Source organism: Ambystoma mexicanum, chromosome 7p, assembly GCF_040938575.1.
Source record: "Ambystoma mexicanum isolate Mex_15411 chromosome 7p, UKY_AmexF1_1, whole genome shotgun sequence".
In the NCBI taxonomy this organism is placed as follows: domain Eukaryota; kingdom Metazoa; phylum Chordata; class Amphibia; order Caudata; family Ambystomatidae; genus Ambystoma; species Ambystoma mexicanum.
Window position 1 is genome coordinate 891,514,148 of NC_090939.1, and position 21,029 is coordinate 891,535,176.

Sequence of the window (21,029 nt, forward strand, 5' to 3'; positions counted from 1 at the left end):
GGAGGTTAGAAAACCGCAATGGACGCATTAAGCGATGGAGTGATCAGAGAAGAACGGCCGAAAGTAGTGAAGTCAAAGAAGGCGACTGGATAAAAATACTCCTACCGTGACCAAACGACAGGTTCAAAGTTCAGTCAACGCATAAAGGTCATCCACAGAGGGATCACATTTGCACAGAGGATGGTCGCACGTGGAACATGGAGCGAATGGCAATGTTTGAGAAGCATCGCACAATGGAAAGAACCCAAGAGGAAAGCAGCCCTTGTAAAAGCCCTGGCAGAGATGCCACTAGAGAGCGAGAACCAGAAACATCTGCGAGAAAAATCACAAAGAGAGGCGTCGGAAACATCCCAAGAAGAGAGTCAAGCACAGGACGCTAGGGGCAGGAAGGAAGATCGCCCGAAAAGAGAGCACAGAAGACTGGTGAAGTATGAAGACTTTGTAATGGAATAAACGCTTGGTTAATCAAAGGGAGGTGTGCAGGGACCTTGTGAGATTACAGTTTAGTAATCTCGTGAGATTTCAAGCAGGTGCCACACAGAGCTGCAAACAGGGATTCCAAAGACGCCAGAGCTCCGGAGCAGGTTGGGCTCCCAGTGGTCCTCCTTATTAGAGACAAAAGACTGCACCTGTGCCTCCTGGCAGCCTGGACACTGTTGTCCAACTCATATTGGCTTGTTAACGTTTATGGACATTTAGGGAACCCTGTTATCAGTTAATTGGAAGTTATCACCTTGACCAATATAAAGTTGCAACCACAGCAACCTGGTTCCTCATTTATTATACTACAGTAATGTGCTAAAGTTTAGTTTCATTGATGTTGTACTTAATGGAAAAGAGGAAGATGTGTTGCATGCATCCTTGGCTCACGCCGGTTCTATTATCGAGCCACCGAAAGTTCTGTGTGACGGTTGGGGGCACAGCGGTTGTTGGCATCGGCCATCTCTCTCCCTCACTCCATATTAACTTGAATAAAGTTACGTTAATACATTTCTGTTGGACTTTCATATGTTTCAACCATTGTGTTTAAGGTTAAGTACACTCATTACTTTTAAGAAGGTTCGGCAAGCGATACCCACGTCTTTGCTCCAGATTTTAGAAACACGCTAGCAGCCTTAGACTACAGACTACTGACTCAGTGTCGGGTTGTGTGTGACTGGAACAAATCGCTGGACTGTGCGAAACGGTAGCGTCAGGTCGCCACTCAAAAAACTGTCTCTGAAATTCTAGCCCGTGCCAACTCATGAAGCGGTGTCAAGAACACGCTGTTCACGCCCACACTAGAGCTATGAGAGGCATGAGAGGACAGGCACAGAAATTCGGGGTTAACCCATGAGCACATCAGTAACGTGTTAGTCTGACGGCCATCTTGGAAAAGAAAATGCAGCTGATAAAAAGCATTCTGTCATGTAAAACATTGAAATGAAATCAATGAACTACCTTATTAATTCTTTACTGAATCAGCAGAGGGAAAGTGTGTTCTATAGTATTACTTTTTTGACTAAATGTTTCTTAATAAATATGGTTTATAAAGCAGAAGCTACCAATCATATTTTGTTAATATTATTAACAGCATAAAGTACAATGTTAAATCATATTTAAATAATACATTTGTGTGGGTTAAACGGTGCTTCCTGGTCCTAAAACGCCACTTGGAGATGCCTATTTCGTCATCTAGAGGGCTCACGGGCCAACAGCTAAGATCCCTTTCCAGTTTTTTTTTTTTTTTTTTTGCTCAACTTAACCACACAGTTCTTACCCCCGCCCATTTGGCAGGTTGTGGCACTCGGCCCCGCCTCTCGCCCGGCGTTGACTGACAGCCGAGGCTGCCGGCAAGGAAAATGAGGCGGGTAGACTGCGGAGCCAAGGAAAAGTGTCTGCGGTGTAGGGCAGAGTTGACGTCCCCTGCGGGATTGGTGCGCGCACTGGGAGGAAAAACCGGCGCTGTCCATGTCAAAGATAAGACAGGCCAGCCTCGACGCATCATTCCCCACTGCAGTGTTATTCCCACCCAGGAGGAGAGGGAAAAGTTATTGGAGATAATCGGATATAGAGGGCAGGCAACAAGTAGTGAAGACAGGTGGGGGGAAGGGCGCTTGAGCCTCTCCCTCGACGCTAGGGAAGGCTTGCCCAGGTCACGGAGGTCGGGGAGGGCGATATCCCGCTGGGTTGAGGATCAGTGTGTGTGAGATAATGACCTCGGCTCCTTGGGTTCGCCTCGCTAAGGCACCTGTTTCAGGCTCAGCCCCCCTTGCAGCAGGACGCCGGCACTGTAGCACCCGCGGAGGGTGAGGGGCGGGCCTGTGTTGGACTTTTGGACCGCCTCACAACTATGAGCAGTCAGTGGGTCGTGCCTTGCAGGTGAACCTGAACTGACACCAGCGGTACCTGGATAGCTTTGTATCTTCTTCATCAACACAGGTGTGATAACCTCGTTTACAAACGGGGGCCCGTTTCTTTCACCGCTTGGCTTGAGAGGTGTTGTTGTCAAATGGAGCAGGGCAAGCAGGAAACGAGGATGGACAGGTAACGAGTTTATGGTGTGGTGGGTTGCCTACGTTTTTCGGACTAAACCCGCCATCTGAAAATTATACGTTGTATTTTTATTTAAGTTGATGTAAGTAATTTCAGTTGTCCCGTTACGCTTGTGAGTTCTGCCGAACTTCTTGCATTCAGATCCATGCGTTTTAAAATGTTTCCCTTTTCATGGATGTGTACTACATCTATTGGAATACAAAGGGAAAAAAAATCACTAAACTCCATCATCTCGTTACCTAGGGCATGATTTGGCAAATTGAGATGTTGTTTTGTTGCCGGATATAGTGCCTGACACTTCACCTGAGGCTTTATGACAATCGATACCTTTTTATTCTGTCACCTTGCACCTGTCACTTCCGTTTCCTGCTTTTGATTCTATTTTGCTATCCAGAAATTACACCTAGGCATCCAGAAGAGCTCTGATTCAAATGGTCCCCTAAGAACATATAATGCACCCAGAGCTCCCCAGATGTCTCATGTCCTGCGTTTGCAGCTCAGTCCCTTTTTTTGTCTTTGCAGTCTGGAACTTGAAATTATGATTTTCATGTCATACAATGGGACCACAAGGCCTAGCATGTACAATAAAAAACGGTACCGCCTGAGCGCATATAACGGACATATTGTATGTGATATACAGTTTATCCTATTATATGTTGTCACCTGTAAAAGGGACACATCGGAATCTAAGGTTCGCTTTACAAATTCAAATAAATAAGGTCGCATGTTTTATCTCCAACTATGTACTTGTCAATGAGGTACATTCTACAATGACACCACATAACCTATGAAAAATGTACACTGGTGCATATTTCTCTGCTGAATAGCCACATGTCAAAGGATTCGCTTTTAAGCTAAAGTAACTTTTAACCACACGATTTGTGAACGTGCCAAATTCCATCCACATGGCGCATTCTCTTCCGTATTTAAAAGGACCTCACTTGCCCTGCATTCACATGGCCGATGTAGGCGTCAAGTTGCAAGTGTCCCCATTCTATGTGGTCACCCACGCGTACATTACATTCAGTATGCCATTTTAAGTCTGTCATTTGGGCAGATTGTGTGTTCCCTTTGCATTTCGCCTCGTGTATGATATCTGTAAATGGAGCACAATCTATGACGTCGCTTGATTTAGTGATAGTACCCATGTCTAAAAAGGACGCTGGTGTGTTGCGATCCGATTGCCTGCGTTTTTTGCGCACTTTAGATTTGATGTTTATAATGAGTCCTACACATTATGTACGTGCTTATCCTTGAAGAGCATCCTACATTTTCGGTGTTTCTATTACATATGTTTTTGGTCTTCTATTTTTGTTGTTGTTTACCAGCTATCGATAAAGTTGACAAAGAACCAGTGCGGTTCGATTGTACGCACCACGCTGACCATCCCCTGTTTGTGTTTTTACAGCGCAGTGTAATGTTGTGGAGGAGTGTATAGGCCCGGCTGAAGATGTGCGGGGACCCATTTCAACATGCAATGGGGCACCTTGCTTAGAGGGGAAGCGGTCAGAGACACCCGCGTGAGGCGTACATTATAATGGAGATAAAGATACGGTTAATCGCCAACCATTATCGCGTGATGGCGATCCAGAAGATAGCCGAAATATTGAATGCCTGCGGAATACCTATGAATCATTCTTTGTAAGCAAGTGGCTTATGTGGAAGAACCAATGTTGAAAGGCAAGGAGGTTTTCCCCAATGGAACCCCCTCCATCCCAATGCTCGACGCCCCTTAATTTAGCTTGAAAGGATTGAAAGACCCAGATGCTGTCCCTGGGAAGTGTTCATGTTTATTCTTTGCCACTGCCATCAGCATTAGTAGTGCATAAAAAGGGCAACGGCTGATCTAAATCCATACTAACTGATCTCTGAAGTTGCCCCACGACCTATGGGATGTATGTTCTTTCCTTTCAAGAATGCATAGAATTGTAACTATAGATGATATTTGCGCTTGTCGGAATATTAAGACTAACAGTGTCTGGTAAACTACTGTATAATGACATCGGGTAATTTGAGAACTCTGTATATGCAACTGGAAGATTCTATCAGTGTTTTGGGGGTTTGTGCAAAGTTTACGAGGAACGCGAACATAGATGAACGGGATCAATGGAGGTGCACAGGGCCTGGGCTATGACCTGCTCAGGTTAATGTTTTAATGCTTTTGTGCCACCGGCGGCACACGGCACACACCACAATCGAATCCGGAAGTAAAACATACTGGCAAGTGTCCTCCAGTGTTTACCTTTTCATTATTTGCTGGGCGCGGTTCTTGGACATCAGGTTCACGCGCCGCCTACCCGCAAACCTGTTATTAAAGGTGTGCGAATCTGCAATGTCATTACGATTTCCCTCACAATATTGTGATATTTCTCAGTAATCAATGTCCGATGTTGTACCTCGGACAAATTCGGTGTTTTTAAATGGGTGGGTACAACCAGTCATGATGGACGGTTGAAATTGACCTGGGGCCCAATTCAAAGGTCTGTTGGGGTGGATAGGGGGTGGGGATCAGGGCCGGCTGAAGATCTTACACAGCCCATTCCAACAAGATGCTTGTCGGGGCTTGCCTTAAAGGTGCGAAAAACAGTTGTCAAAAGAAACCAGCGAAGTAGCTAATCGCTGCAGATAATCGCAGGGCAGGCTGCCATCAGAGAGTTGAAACGCCAAATGTCTGCTGAAAAGCTACAACATTGCTGGTTGCCAGCATGGTGCTAATGACTGGGAGACCCGAGTAAACAGGGAAGGTGGTCATATACAAACGGCCCTATATTCTTTGAGCGGTAGGCGACTGCCTGGGGACGTCAGTAAAGGTCGCCTGTAAAGTGCGCGCCCTGCACGTTTAATGTCTGGGATTACATGTATACAGCTCCTCAGTGGCCGGGGTCGAAAGGCCCTGACGCAGTCTGTGCATGCCCTGTAACGTGCACACCTGATATATTAGCTGGTTCGTTGCACGTGGACCTGCAGGAAAAGAAAGGGGGGGGGGGGTGTCGTTGTTAGCGAAATGGGGGAAGGTTCATTCGAATACAAGTAATTTGTGACTTTTACACACTTGGTTGTGTGTTTAATCTAGATGAGAGCCCGAGATCGATCAGTTGAAGCACGTGCTGCGATTACCTAGTTAGTAGCTGGCATGGGTGTGTAATAGTGCCAGATAATATGTAGAGGCATTTCCAGTAGGTTTACCGCATATCATACTTGGTGTTTGTTCATCCATGTATATACATTTTTTTAAATCCAATGTTCTTTTGATCAAAAAAGAAGGCACAATAGATAAACCGATTTGAAGCTTATTACAATGAGGAGAGTTTGAGTGTCATTTCTGACCAGGTTGTGGAGGGGAGTCAATGGGGCAGTCACCGGGGACAATACGTGGGTGGCCATACAAAAAGGTAATCAATATTAGACATTTCTTAAGTGCAGGTAGTCGGTACTGTCAGCTGTTTTAAGGATGAGAACGTGATGAGTGGAGGCAGAGAAAGTGAGGAAGGCAGGTAGTAGCGAGGGAAAAATGGTAGCTTGACGGCAGAAGAGAGGTAGGTTAAGAGGGTAACTCTGAGGCAAATAGGTAGACTTTCAGTTTGGTTTGAACAAATCGGTGTGTATTGTTTCTCGGATGTCTCGGGAAAGAGAATTCCATGCAAGTGGAGCAAAAAGAGGGAAAGACCAAATGCGAGAGGAAGCATGGGGAGGTTGAGGCACAACAAGGGTAGTCGACGAGGCAGAGCAGAGATCACAAGAAGGCTTTTTACTATTTGACCCACGTAGTTGTTTTTGTAAAATAAATCTTGTTCTAAACTTGAAAAAACATATAAACAATGACGCCACTATTTTATGTTACATTTTTCTTTATCTGTCTGATCCTTATTTAATTTACGCAATTCAGAAAAGAATGGATTAACAACAAAGTAGCGACCTTGTATACGGAATGATGTTGCATATGCAAAAACAATGTCCTGCATCCACTCTCCTTCCGGTTCTGAAGACTGGGACCAGGAGGCTGGAGGTTTGGTCCTAGGTGTCGACTGCCTCGTCAGAGCTGTGCTGCTTACCTTTTGTCTTCTGGCACTCTGCTCTCGGACTGGCAGCGGCAGTGCCGCCCAGCCCTGTATCCTCACTGTGGTGCTTCCTGATCACAGACGCCCAGGGTGGCTTGGTGCCGCCATGTTTTTTTCCCCAGATGCCACGGCTGGCGCATTGACCACCCAGCGTACACGTCAGCACAGCGTTGACAAGCAACCAGCTCCAAACAGCCTCGTTTACGCATCAAGGCTCAAAAGACGGAAATGACACTGTTCGGCGCGTCTCAACTTCGAGCGCTCCTGTTCTTCTGCTCTTTTCCGTACACCCATCCTTGATGCTCCTCTTTGCCTTGTCTATTGTTCTTTTCTAGCCTCTTGATTCTGTTCTGGTTTCCCGTTGCCTTGTTCCCTGTGTCCTCTCTGCTTTCCTGGCCCTCTGCTTTTGCCATCTTCCCTGGGGTCGAAGTCTGCCTTCTTTCTGCCTACCATCATGGTGCCCAAGTCCAGTGCCTTGCACTCTTCCTGCGTCACGCTAATTTGGGGCACCCTCTCGTGGTGCAGTAAGACTTGTTCTGCATCGTGCCTCTGTGGTACTGTGTTCTCGGTAGGCGGTGCAGGGTAGGGTTTTGGCCTTCGCACACTACTGGTCTCAGCGGACAATGTGGCAACTCCTGCCCAACGCACTCTATGGTCAGATATGTGCCAGCGTTCAGTTCTGCTTGACCAACAAGTGCTACTCAAAGTGGGAGGCTTAGCTATTGCAAAGTGCTTGGATGCAATTAACAAATGTAAATCCTGCTGAAGCTCACTTTCCCAGTTCTTTTTACCTCTTAAAATCAGATAATCTGCGAGTTCAATGCTTCTAAAGTTTAAATCCATTCACTTTTGCAATCTGTACTCCATATTTGTTTCGTTGCATTAAAATGAGATGGCCATGTTCGGGTGGAGACAAATGTTTTTTAACCGGAATATAACCGGTTGGGTTATAGTTGGGTACAGCCTTAACTGCGGGTCTAGCTGGGGTGGAGGCCCGGTAGAATCCAAAACTGCTCCAGGGCAGGGGTGCTGCCAGGATTCCCTCAATAATCCACTAGAAGGGACTTGTCTGAAATTTCTCCTCTATGCAATTATTTTTTTAAAAGCTTATATCTGTTCTGACGGTGTGCAACTTATTTCCAAGCTTTGTGCATTTAATGAAATGAGCAGTCTTCCTCTGCTGCTGGATAGCCTGGGCCTGAATGCTAAGGCTGTCTCTTGACACCTTTTGGGTGTAGGGTTCGAAATAAATTGAGGGGAGCTGGGAGCTATTTAGCTCCTGCTTCTAGCATAGTAGAGCCTAGTTGGCTTGAAATCAACAGCTATCAGGAGCTACTTTTGGCTCCTAAGTCCTACTGGTGCCTTCCAAACATGCCAATGTGACATTAACTTTGACTATTTGAGAATGTTAATAAAGAAGAATTGGAACACATCTTATACACATTTAAACCCAACGGTTCATACAAAATGGACAAAAAGTTAGAGTATCTCTGGTAGCTCCTGCCTACAGGGTGATGCCCGACACCCAGGAGCTGGTGTTAGCTCCTGCTCATCAAATCTCAATTTCGAACCCAGAAGGTGTGTATACTACCTGTGGTTTGCAGATATGTTGCGGTTAGGCAGTGCTTAATTTGTGGGGTTGTTTGCCAAGACTTAGCCCTAGAACTTATTTTTGAGCTCCAGACATATTGTCGCAGACAATATTTGATTAGGAAGTGGAGTTTTGGCAACTTTATTGTTTTAGCTGTCAGTCATTACTAGTGGCACAACAAACAACAACAATGTGCCCTAGGAATTAGTTGTAAGGTGACAATGCTGAGCATACGTGATGTGCTGGCCCGGCCCGCACACTGCCCGGTCAGCCTGAATGACATTGGTGCAGCTCTGCTCCTGTAATAACCGGCAGCAGTGCCATGGCTGAATGGGTTGACAACTGACAGCAATGGCTCTGGCCCAGCTTTTCGTGATCTTTTTGACTCATTTTTGGTGGCATTCTTTTTTGAGGGCTACCCCCATGTCCCTCCCATGTCCTCCCCCATCCCTCTCCCTCCAAACTAAAAATCATATGTAATCCCCAACCTATTCCTCCTCCTCCAAACAATTCAGCAAAAGGAAAGTTTCACCAAATGTTGTGAAATGGTCACAACGAAGTGGGCGGGTATGTACAGCAGAAGCATCAATAAAAGAGTCAATGTCCGGGAAAAGGCCATTGCCCAGGAGTACCTGATCTGAGTGATAACCTACACCAGAAGATCTCGCTGCAGTGTTTGCCAGGACATTTCATCAGTTGAAAAATTATTTTGACAGCGTTTGACCATCAATTTACATTAGGAAAACCTGTTTGCTAGACCGTCAATACGTTCCACTTTTCATCATTGCAAAATGTTTACTTTGGAATGCCTTTTAGTAACGCCATACAACATAATTATTATGGCAGCTTCATATTACAAAACATTTTCAAAAAATGGTTAATGCATACATTTGTGTGCACCAGAGGGAGTCTCGATATTGAGGGCCTTATCACCATCTATAGAGCTAGTACATTATACATAGTATCTTGTATGAGTTGGTCTCTCGTCCTGAAGCTAAAATTATTTGGCTAGATAAACTCCAAGACAAAATTCTTTGTTCCATCTTGAATGTTACCCATATGATAACTGTAGATGCATTACAGTGCGAACTTGGTTTAGTATCGCTGCGCTCTCTTTGGACAATGTCAAGTTAAACTTGATCCCTCTTTCATTAACACTTGTTCAAGTCCGTTATTTTATTTAATAGCTAAACAAATGCATAGCTCTGTTTCAAATCTTTTCTTTTGTGAACTACAGATGACAGCTGATAAATACATGAAGGCTTTACTGTGCTTAAGGTTTGTATTATTACAAAGGAACAATAAAAAAATAAAACATTTTAACGATTATTATGTCTAAAGGAACACTTAAACGAAACGTGTTTTTCATTTCAAGGCACAACAAAGTAATTTATAAATGTCAATCAACATGTCTGCCATAGTCCGTGCATCCATCAACTTTTTTTTATTTTTTTTAAACTTTCTTTATTGGCATTTTACGTAACTATACAATCAATCAACAAATCCCCACCCCCGGTACATTCATGAAGGTGTGGAGTCATTTTAGAACCGGATCAACCAGAAAGGTGGGAAAACAGAAAAACAATCCAATGTTAGTAGGTACATTATAGCAGACAACAGCGTGAGTCCAACACAATATGGGTGGCAAGCCCAGTACCTCACAGTAGGCATTCCCGAAAGAATCAGACCCCAACATAGCCTCTGCGGAATCCCAAATCCAGACACCAGTGCTATCCCACAACCATGTGTACTTTAGTCTGTAGAAAAAACACAAGTCCATAAGAGAGTGCTACCTACGGGACAGGCTGAGACAGGCATCCCTGCGGCGACGGGGATCCGGCATCCTCCCCACTCGGCTCCTTAAGAAGATATATCGTATATGCATCGCACATCTGCCTGTCTCCACAGTTCGTCCTTTTCATTGCGCCCCACCTAGACTCCATATCATTACAATATACAATATCTGCAGACCATTGGGCGACTGTCGGGCTTCGTGTCCTACCCCATCCCATAGCCACACAGCGTTTAGCCAAGAACAGGAGAAGGCTTATCAACTTCCTGGTTTCTTTAGGTATTTGCTTGGTATACCCCAATAGAGCCAGCATGGGATTCGGCGTAAGCCGTTGCCCCACAATGTCACTGATTACCACAAATACCTGCCCCCAGAAGTGCTCCAGCTCCCCACATTCCCAAGCCACATGAAGGAATCCCGCAGCCTCATGCCCACATCTAATACAGGCCCCCGATCTGTGAGGGAAATACTCCTTCAGCTGAGCTGGGGTGTAATAGAATTGATGCAAAAACTTAAAGTGAATCAGCTTGAAGTTAGTATTGACAGCTCCCTTCCTAATCATTTCACAACAATAGTCCCAAGTGGCTGCCGATATGTCCCGGCCCAATGTCTTCTCCCACAATTCCCGGGATGACGTCCCGGCCCCAGATCTGCTCTTCAGGGCCATTGCATACAATCCCGAGAGGACACGCTGCCCCATACTACCTTTTATCATACTATCCAACATCGCAGCCACTGGGGGCGGATCAGGAAAAGATGGGAACAGCCGCTGCAACGACACCCGCAGCCTATAATGCAGAAACTCATCTAATCCCGAGAGGGCACCTTTCCCTCTCAGCTGCTCAATTTGAAATAAACCTTCCACTCGGGAACAAATCCCCAAATTTAGTGACACCCAACCTCTTTACCATCGCCACATACCGTGCCTCACTTGTCAGGGGAACGCCAGGGATAAATATAGTTGGAAGCTCTGGCGAACAGAGGATACCATCTACGGGCACACCTTCCAGGAGAGACCAAGCCCTGCATGTCAGCTCCGCCAAATTCCGCGGCCTCCGCGACCTGCTTGGAGCAGTCAGAATGACCGACCGCAACAATGCTGGTGACGCAATTGACCTCTCTATCTCCACATGCCGACGTTCCGCCGCCATCCCATACCAGTAACGGATAAAAGTAGCCTGTGCCACCGTGTAGTATAATTCCAGATCAGGCAATGCAAGACCGCCCTCCCGAACCGGCGCAATGAGTTTATCCCAAGAGATGCGAGCCTTCTTACCAGCCCAGATAAAGTGTAATACCAGTGAGCGAAGTCCCAAAAGTATTTTTTGGGTACCTTTTACAGGCACATTATGAAACACTTGGGCAAAATGGTAATTTTGATGTCAGTGATCCTAACATACAAATTGATCGGGATAGAGCTTCACCTCATCATCGCCAATTTGGCCGCCTCAAGGGCTTCCCCATAGTTCCTTCGATACACCACTTCCTCCTCCCTAGCTACAGTAATCCCCAAATGGCGAGTGCTACACATATCCCATTGGAATCCCCAAGCATCCTGAAATTGACACACCCCACCTGTCAACGGGCAAATGTCCGACTTGCTGGTGTTTACCTTAAGCCCTGAAAGCTCACCGAATTGTTGGACATCCATCATAATCGGGTCTAGGTTAATCTCTGGACGACAAACGAAGAGGACCATATCATCTGCATACAGCGAAATCACCACCTTATGAGTATGCAACTGGACTCCCCGATGCATGTCTAGCTCCCTAACCCTTTCAGCCCAAGGCTCTATCGCCAGGGCAAATAATAAAGGCGACAATGGGCAGCCCTGGCGAGTCCCCATTGAAGTGGTATCAGCCCTGTGGTCAGTCCATTTACCCTCACCCTGGCTACCGGATTTGTATACAATAGGTCCAACATTGAAATAAAGAACCTACCTAGACCCATCCTGCGCAGAACTGAAAATAAGAAAGGCCACTCAATAGAATTAAATGCCTTGGTGCATCCCACAAAACCGCCACCACTGGGTCCTACCTCGGCAGCGCCGCCATTAGACCAAACATCGTCTGCAGACCAAACAAGGTCGACCTGCCAGGAATGAATCCCGCCTGATCAGCCCTCACCATTATCAGCATCAACGGAGCAAGCCTTACTGCTATAATTTCCGCCAAGATCTTATTATCCAAGTTGATAAGCGATATCGGGCGATATGAGGAACAATCTCCCTCCGGTTTCGCCGGCTTTAACAACACAACCACTACCGCCTCTTTAAGAGAGTCCGGCAGACGGCCCACAGGCAATGCTTCCTGATACACTCACAAAAGATATGGCGCCAATTTGTCGGCAAAGCATTTATGAAATTCGTCAGTAAAGCTGTCTGGGCCCGGGGACTTCCCACCCGGCAACGATTTAATGGCCCTTATCACTTCCTCTAGCGACACCGGCATGTTCAGTTTTCAGTCCCTCTCTTTGCTCCTCTGAACACCAATACAGGCCCACCTGGTTGAGGTATGCCTCAATATCGACCTGAGCAGTCTGCAGCTGAGATAGCCGTATAATTGACTATAGAATTCATGAAGTATCGCCTCATCCTCAAATTGATCTACACCTGCGAATCAGTGATCACTGCTACCCTGTTCTCCTGACCCCGAATCCGAGTGGCCCTAGCGAGTGACCTACCCGGAGCTTGACCTTCTCCATACTTGCGAGGGTCCGCTCTATCCCACAAATACTTCACCTCCCACTGGGCCAAAGCTTGAAATTCCTGTAAATTCCGCAGAGCCCCCCCTCCCTGCAAGACACGCAACTCCCCCTCCACTGCAGCCAGGTCCCTATGTATCTTCTTCACGATCCCCAGCTCCGTAGCTATGCACTCCCCCCTTATCGTGCATTTAAAGCTTTCCCACATGATACCAGCCGTAGTCACCGACCCTTCATTCACCTCGAAATAACCATCTATGGCCCTCGCTAATTCCTCCCTAAGGACCACATCCAAAAGCTCATTGCTTTTAAATCTCCATGGGGCCTCGCCCACATCTGACCTCTCATCTGGATAGACAAAAGAACAGGGGCATGATCCGAAAGATTCCGGGCTAGAATATCCACCCCCGCAGTCCGGCCCATAATCGCATGTGACACCAGGAAAAAATCTAACCGAGCGGCGGAACCATGCGGTGCAGAGCAGTGTGTGAAGTGGCTCACCCCTGGATTTCTTACCCTCCATATGTCTTCAACACCCACACAATGAGCATGCCCCAGAGTCTGATAGAGCTTTTACTATTCAGACGTGTGGAGCTACCTAGCCGATCCCAAGTCGGATCCAAGACAGAATTGAAATCCCCTGCCCAAACAATTTCTCCTTCGGGAAATTCCCCCAGCTCTGCCTATCCATCCAATCCAACAAATCCGTCATATCCAGGTTGGGGCCATAATAACAAATTAGTGTGTAGAGCTTCCCTTGAACAATCCCACCACGGCCCTACCCTCCTGGTCTTTAACTACTTTTGTCAGCCTGAATCCCACCGAGCTATGCACCAATATACAAACACCCCTGGAATAGGAAGAGAAGGAAGAAAAATACCTATGGCCGCCGTCAAGTGAGTCTCCTGGAGGAAAGCCACTTCCACCGGATGACGCCTCGGGTATTGCAAAACCTTCCAAGCCTTAGGTGGATAATTAAGGCCCCTGACATTCCACGTCATACAATTCAGTGTTGCCATCAGGGGACGTCTTGATGTATGCAGACCAACCGCCCCACGGCACCCCGCACACCCACACCTTCAGTACCGTCTAACCCTTCCACCCTCCCCGCCCCCCACCCTCTACCAACAACCCCCCCCAGCTTGTCGGTGATCCCCCCCCACATGCTAACTCACCCCCCCGCAGGAACCCAGCACAACCCCCCCGCACCCGCCATGCTGGATACCCCAACCTTCCAGCACGTGAACAGCCCTGAACATATTCGCAGACCGCTTTCGCTCAAGGGGCGGCTACGAACCCAACCCCCCCATGCACCATTGCAGGAGTAACGTCTCTCAACATAAGTGTACCACCAATTATGCTATGACATCACGCTACCTATATTTCAACCATAGTAAACAGCCTCAAACATTATTATTTCTGGACCCAGAGGAGTTTGGTAACATATCAAGGAAGGCGGTGGCTTCCTCCGGGGTCTGAAAAAACAGAGCCTTCCCCTTATGCACAACCCGCAGCTTGGCCGGAAACAGCATGGCATATTTAATATCCCTGTCCCGAAGCCTCCTCTTCACGTCCAGGAATGTTTTCCTAGCTGCTTGCACCGTATCGGAAAAGTCCGGAAAGAACTTAATCGCATCACCTTTATAAGATACCGTTCCTTTCTCCCTAGCCTTCCGGAGAGCCGTATCCCTATCCCGGTAATTCAACAGCCGGGCAATCAGTGGACGCAGAGGGGCTCCTGGGACAGGTCTCTTTCCACTCGGGATTCTATGTGCCCTCTCAACGATGCACAACGGGGAGAAGCCCTCCGATCCCAGTGCTTCACGTAGGATGTCTTCCACCAGCGATTCTAAGCTCCCCTGGACCACCGATTCGGGCAGGCCAACAATCCTGACGCTGTTCCTATGAGATCTCGATTCGAGGTCATCCTGCTTCTCGAGTTCCCGCAGAGCTTTCCTGACCACAGACATTTCTCCTGAGACTGAGGTTGCCACATCCTCCACCCCGGACACTCGCCCCTCCACTTCGTCCAGTCTTTCCCCATGTTTGTCCAAACAGACCTGCATGTGATCCACTTTGCAGGTTAGCATATCGAGCTTACCGTCCAGTGATTGTATACCGGAGTGTAACTGCGTAAACATGGCCTTTATGTCCTGAAAAGCAGCTGCGGGATCTGGCTCGGGCGCCGCCACGCCGTCCATTGTTCCACTATTTTTAGCTGAAATGGCGGCCTCAAGTGCAACTTCGACTGCTGCTTGCCTCCCTTGCCGGATTTGGACATGACACAAGGGACAAACACACCGCCCGAGCAATCTGCAGTATATGATGGCTAGGGCCGTTGGCTCCCCTATGATCTCCCCCTCCGGGGAACAGTCCCCACCGCGCAGCCAATCCTAAAGTCCACTGCCGATGACACGTTGAAAGGAGAAACGGTCCCCCAGCTTGTAATAACCGTCGTACTCCACAGGCAGCGTGCCGGCCCCAGACGTCCGTATGCCCAAAAAACCTCCACTTGCCTCAGCCCGACCCCAACTGTGCATCCAGATTACAGGGGTGTCAGACAGATGCCCAAGAGGTTATTACCAGACACTCGCAGTTCTCATGGCGACCGGGCATTACATCTTACAGCCCTAAATTGTGGTAGGGCCACTCAAATAGCCGACATCAGTATAGGGCCCCACAGTCCTGGCCTGGCCCCCACCCACCCCCCCACAGACCACCGGCCTCCCCAGTCCGTGACTCTGTCTACAGAGCAGGTAGTCTCCAAAAAGCCTGCAGCAGGGCCCCAAACCCCAAGACTTTTACCAGCCCCCCTGCCCGTAATGTCCTTACCAGAGGCCGCGCCTGCCCCGGAGCCTCACTGGCGCAGTCCGCTCATCCTAGCCAGCTGCACATAGAGGCCGGCGCAGCCTCTCACGTCTTGCCCGAAAAAAGGAAAAAAAAAAGCAGGTCCCAGTGGCTCCCGGGGCTTCTCTGGTGGGTGCGAGGTCCGTCCTCCCGCTCGCACCGACCGCAGGGGGTATCTGACCCCCACGGCCCACTCTGAGTGGCGGGCCCACCTCCTACCACCGTCCGGGTCAATTCGACGGTCCACTCAGCACACTGCGCAGTCCGCGGTGGCGGTGCCGCCTCGCGCGTCTCGCTGCTCTCTCCCAGGTGGAGCACACCACCAGCTCCCAAGCGCGGCGGCTCCTCTCCGAAACGCCGCTCCAGGGCACACACCCCAACGGCAGCAATCTGCACCCGCACAGACAGCAGACACCCCGGCCTGGATATAAGGATACATAGGGCACACCACTCCGCCAGGTCCGTGGGGGGACCGCACCTCCCCCACTCCTCACCAGCTCAGCCACGGCCACAGCCCGCCATGCCAGCACCAAATTGGTACAAAGTATAGTCCCAGGGGGGCCCGCTGCAGTCAGGCACTGAAGCGCACAGCGTGAGCACAAATTGCAGTGTAGAGACGACCGGATAACGGACCAGATTAATGTGGTGCTGGAGTGCGTCACGGGCCTGCGGCCATCTTTGTCGGGCTCTCTAGCGCCCCCGTGCATCCATCAACCTTAATGAGCTAGTGCGAGTTATAACTTTAGCACCGACTATGTCGATTCTGTGGGGGGGCAGCAATGGGTGTGTAGCTTCCTGCTCCACATTGTCACAGTTGTGCTGATGATTTCTGGGCCCAATACATAAGTGCTGCTGTTAGGGTCTATGTTGTGACAAATAAAATGAGCACAAAGCTCACTGTAGGTTACATGCTCGGTTATGTTTGTCAAATTGTTGGTCAGTCATATATTTCCAAAATGCACTTTTATTAGTTTTATGCAAATCAGCCAGCCTTGCGCATTCTATGCATTCCAATGTCGCCTTTCACATATCCTGTTTTCTTGTGCGTATTTAAGACTCAAAAGTACATTTACAAAAACCACCGGCCATTTTCTTTAGCCTTGTGCTGAATTGCTTTTTGATATTTGTAGTCTGTTCAAGATGGTTAAGGGGATACAGCGGAATTCATACTTCTTGCTTAAGATATTTCTTTAAGGAAGTTACATATTTGTCAGACTAATTTATCACTGTGTACTCTACCAAGGCTGGTAACCTGGCCTTGTCGGGGGAGGGCAGGGACTTCTCTCAACCATGGGTGGGAGGCCTACCAGCAAGAATTTCTGAGACAGTCCTACCTCTGAAGCGGACGGTGGCATCAGAGATGGACCACCTCAGAGACTCAATGTTGGTACCCTCCTTCATCCCTAACTGCCTCTGTGCCATCCAGGCCTGGTGCACTTCTAATGCCAGCAAAACTGAGATCCTCCCTATTGGGACCCCTGCACCCTACTTCTTCCTTTCTCACTGGCCTTCCTTCATGGGTCCCCTCTGCCCCCCTGCTCCCTCTTCGTAAACCAGGAATCTGGGAGTCCTCTTCGACTCCTCTCCCTCCTTCCTCCCTCATAATCAGGACATTGTCAAGAAGTCCCACTTTCAGCTCTTCCTTCTGAAAGGAATTCTACCTTTCCTCACCTTCCCTCAGAGACTCAATGTTACCTGGGATCTGGTTCACTCCAGGCTTGACTATTGCAACAGCCTCCTCCTTAATCTACCTTTGTCCACTCTACGACCCCTCCAGCTAATCCAGAATAGAACAGCAAGATTTATCCTTGGCCTCAAGCCCAGGGACCGCATCTCTCCTGCCCTACAAAGTCTCCACTGGCTCCCGATCGCAGCGTGGATTAAATTAAAATCTGTCTGCATCATCCACAAGGCTGTCTGGGGCCAGGGACCACTCTATCTGCAACTCGTTTTGACCAAATATTCCCCCTTTAGACATCTGCCCTCCTCTGGCACCAACTCCCTTGCATGCGAAGCGGTTTGCTAAACAGAGAGCAGGTGGTCGTTCGCTTTGCTCAGCGGGCTCCCTCCTTTGGAATAGCCTCCCTCTTCGTCTTGAACAGGACCTTGTTACGTTTCGGAAAAGCCTAAAGACTTTCCTCGTCTCCACTTCCTTCCCTCCCTCTCTCCCCTGCTAATAGCACAGTAGCTTGACTGAAGTGCAGGGTCCTTATGCATCCTCTGTCCCTGATCTCCCAATTCTTATCAACTCAGCTGCTGTCCATCCTCTGCACTTGCTTCGGCTCACTCTCCCCTTGGAGGTTGCACTTACCCTTCATAGCACTTCACCTGCTTCTCACCATGAGCACCACAGCACATATCCCATACCACTCTCCCCTGCACTTGCACGTTCTGAACGCTCAAAAGGCATAGTAGGTTCATCTTCCCATGCCCACTATCTTCTTTGGTTTATTTTAATTATTTAATATTGTTGTAATTACATTTTCTTTCATCTCCTGTCCCCTCCCTGTTGCCCTGTGTGCGCTTTAATACAGGATTTGCTTCCTGTATAAGCGCCTAACAAGTGAACAATAAATACATTCCTCCCCATCTGCCTCATGCCGATATGTGTTTGCAGACCCTTGATCTGGGTAATGGCCAGTGTTTGTCTTTAGTTTCAGGAAGTCACAGAGTGATGCGAGATCTGAATGACACCTGGCCTAGTAGGATCGTTGTCTGTCTTCCCCTTGTTCCCCCCTCCCTGCCTCGTCGCGCCTTGAAACACCTGTGTATAGGCGCGTTACAAATGCCTTATCATATCATATCATATCATGCTGAACAGAGGAGGACAAGTGAGAACCAGCACCAGAGCCCCACTGGAAATAAGAGCCGACAAGAACCGCCACAGCTCTGTAAAGACCCTAGGGCCGCATCGGACTGTAGCCACTGCAGTTGCGCACCAGGGCAGCACGGAAACCCGCCTCACGAACATGGCTGAATCCGCCGGCAAGCTTGCACCATCAATTCGATGCCCTCTAGACCCCCAGGGTTTTACAGGGAAAAGGTAAATGAAATGCCCTCTTCTCCACTTACTCAGATGGCCCACAGGAACATGGCCCAAACCACACATTGGAGCATTGAATTTCCTATACCACAATGTTTAAAGGGTGGCAACCTGGCACGGAGAAAGTGGTGGAGCTTAGCCCCTTTTTCAAGACTTTTCCGTGCACCAGGAAGGGATGAAAGGGCCAGATTGGTTGGGGAAAAGCAGGCAATCCTCACAGGGTTGAAAACTACTAATACCGGGGGCAGAAAGTGTGGGGTTTTCTGGTGAGTTCAGAGGTGGAGGATGACAAAGAGTCAAGCAGGAAGAAGAATGGAGTGGTGGCTTGTGGAACAGTTTAGGTATTCACTTAGGAGTGACCTAGGTTCTGCAGTGTGACTGTGTGTGTTTTTGTGACAAGTGAGTAGATGAGGTAGTGTAAGTAGTGAATGGTGGAGGGTGTTTCAGTAGCTGGGCAGATGAGAGTAGAAGTGGAGAGGAAGAGTGGTGTAATGGAGTGGGAGTAGAAGTAACATCAAAGGGTCGAGACGAGGAGTAGGAGGAGTGAAAGACTGGTGGAAGGACCGGCACAGTAGTAAGAGTGGACGTGAAGAGTTGCGTGTGGGTGTGACTGAACCTGCCTGAAACTGATAGAGTAAATGCAAGGCACTTTTCAAATAGAACACTAACATGTGGTTAGAGTAGGGAAAGTTAGGCAGTCCCAGAGGGCGTTTTTAGACAACCTGCATTTAGGGAACCACCATTAGAAGAAGGCAGAGCTTAGACAGTATCAGGGCCAACATTCAGGAGAACTAACCAGGGGTTGGCGACACCTGGGTTAAGGACGTAAGAGAGTGGAAGATAAAAAAAAAAGCTAGGCCCAACAAAGAAAATAAAAAACCTTGAACTGTCTCAGAATCAGGAGTGTTTTGTGGGCCACCTGTGACACTTGGTGTCAGAGTGGGATCCTGCCAGACCTCGATACAGAGGTCACTCATGACCCCACGATGCTTATAGTGGCGATACTGACCAGCCTGCCAACCCAGGTTACACCAGGAGCTGTTGGATGTGAACCATATGCAGATAGAGAGATGACAATCCCATATACGGCCCAAGTCATGGTTCACACTGGTCTGAAGATGGAAATCCCAGAGGGATTATGGGAGAGTGACCCTTAAATCTGGATTCACCCTAAAATATTCTCTGGAGGTTGAAGCAGGATTGACTGATTGACTGGGATTGTCAGGGAAGAGGTCACAGTGCTCCCGTTGAACCTAGGGAATCACCCTTTCCTCCTGAAGCAAGGGCAAACTATGGCCGGGCAGATATGCGAAAATAATCTGTATTCCTACTTTAGTGGAAGTGTTGGACATGATGGACCAAGAAGAGGTGGGGTTCGGAGAAATGACTGAGGTACAAGAGTGGGGGGAACTGCCAGAGAGCTCTTCCACATCCTGCTTTCATAGAATTTGCAGAAGCGACAAGGATGGATCCCCGCTTGGAGCTGGCCTGTAGGAACCTGGTGTAAGAAGCTGAGAGCAGAACCTCGATGGTACCACATTTCACAGAGAAAGGAGGGCTTCTGTACCGAATTGGTGTAAATCCAAGAGCCTACAACCTCAATCATTTCCAACTGTTGGTGCTCAAGCAATTCAGCAAAGCATTGTTGGAACAGGACACTCCAATCTAACCACCGCCACGTAGGCCTAAAGAAGACAAAACACTTGCCCTCTTCTACTGGCCAGGGGTTTCTGTTTATGCCAAGTTGAATCAGTTTTGTGCATGTTGTCCCGTCTGCCGAGATTTTTGATGGACGATGTTCCTTGGGCTCCTCTGCAGCCCCCTAACGATCATAGAAATACCCTTTCACCGGATGGGCATGGACATTGACAGTCTGCTAGAACCCTCAGAATCGGCTTTTAAATATAAGCTTCTTTTCCTCAACGGCACGACGCAATGTCCTTAGGCCTTTCCAATGCATTGTAACTCCACAAAGGCCATCTTGAAGATACTTGCACAATTTGCCACGGTTCCCCACAGGCATCTTGACAGACCAGAGAATTAGTTTTATGTCCTGAGTAATGGGCTAGTTGAAGGAACTGATGAAGATCTTTACCCTGCATACTTCTACGTTAATCACCCACCGAAGGATGGCCTGTTGGAGACGTGTATTGAAAGTCTAAAATAGATGGTCCCAAAACTAGTCGCAGATGATGGGATGAACTGATTCCCTCAGCCCTGTTTGTGATCAGGAAGACCCCACAATCTACTGGCTCCTCTCACTTTGAGCTAGTGTATGTGCAGAATCCAAAAGATGTCCTGGATGTTTTACAAGAAGAGTGGGAGGTCCCTCGCAGTCAGAAAACCAGTTATCAATCCACAATTCAGAATGCCAGAGAGTATATGGAGATAATCAGATGACTGGTGAGATTGCATATCGAAAAGGCCTAGAGCAGGCAAGAGAAGGCCTAAAATTAGAAT

The 21,029-nt window shown here is 48.2% G+C and overlaps 1 protein-coding gene across 1 annotated transcript in view; it reads left to right on the top strand.

Moving 5' to 3' along the window:
• Positions 1 to 1,733: 1,733 nt before the first annotated feature.
• GRTP1 (growth hormone regulated TBC protein 1) overlaps positions 1,734 to 21,029 on the top strand; it is a 987,655-nt gene continuing 968,359 nt past the window's right edge. The window contains exon 1 of the mRNA XM_069637149.1: positions 1,734 to 2,526. Coding sequence (XP_069493250.1) covers positions 2,492 to 2,526 — 35 coding nt within the window. The 5' untranslated portion in view covers positions 1,734 to 2,491. The remainder of the gene's footprint in view (positions 2,527 to 21,029) is intronic.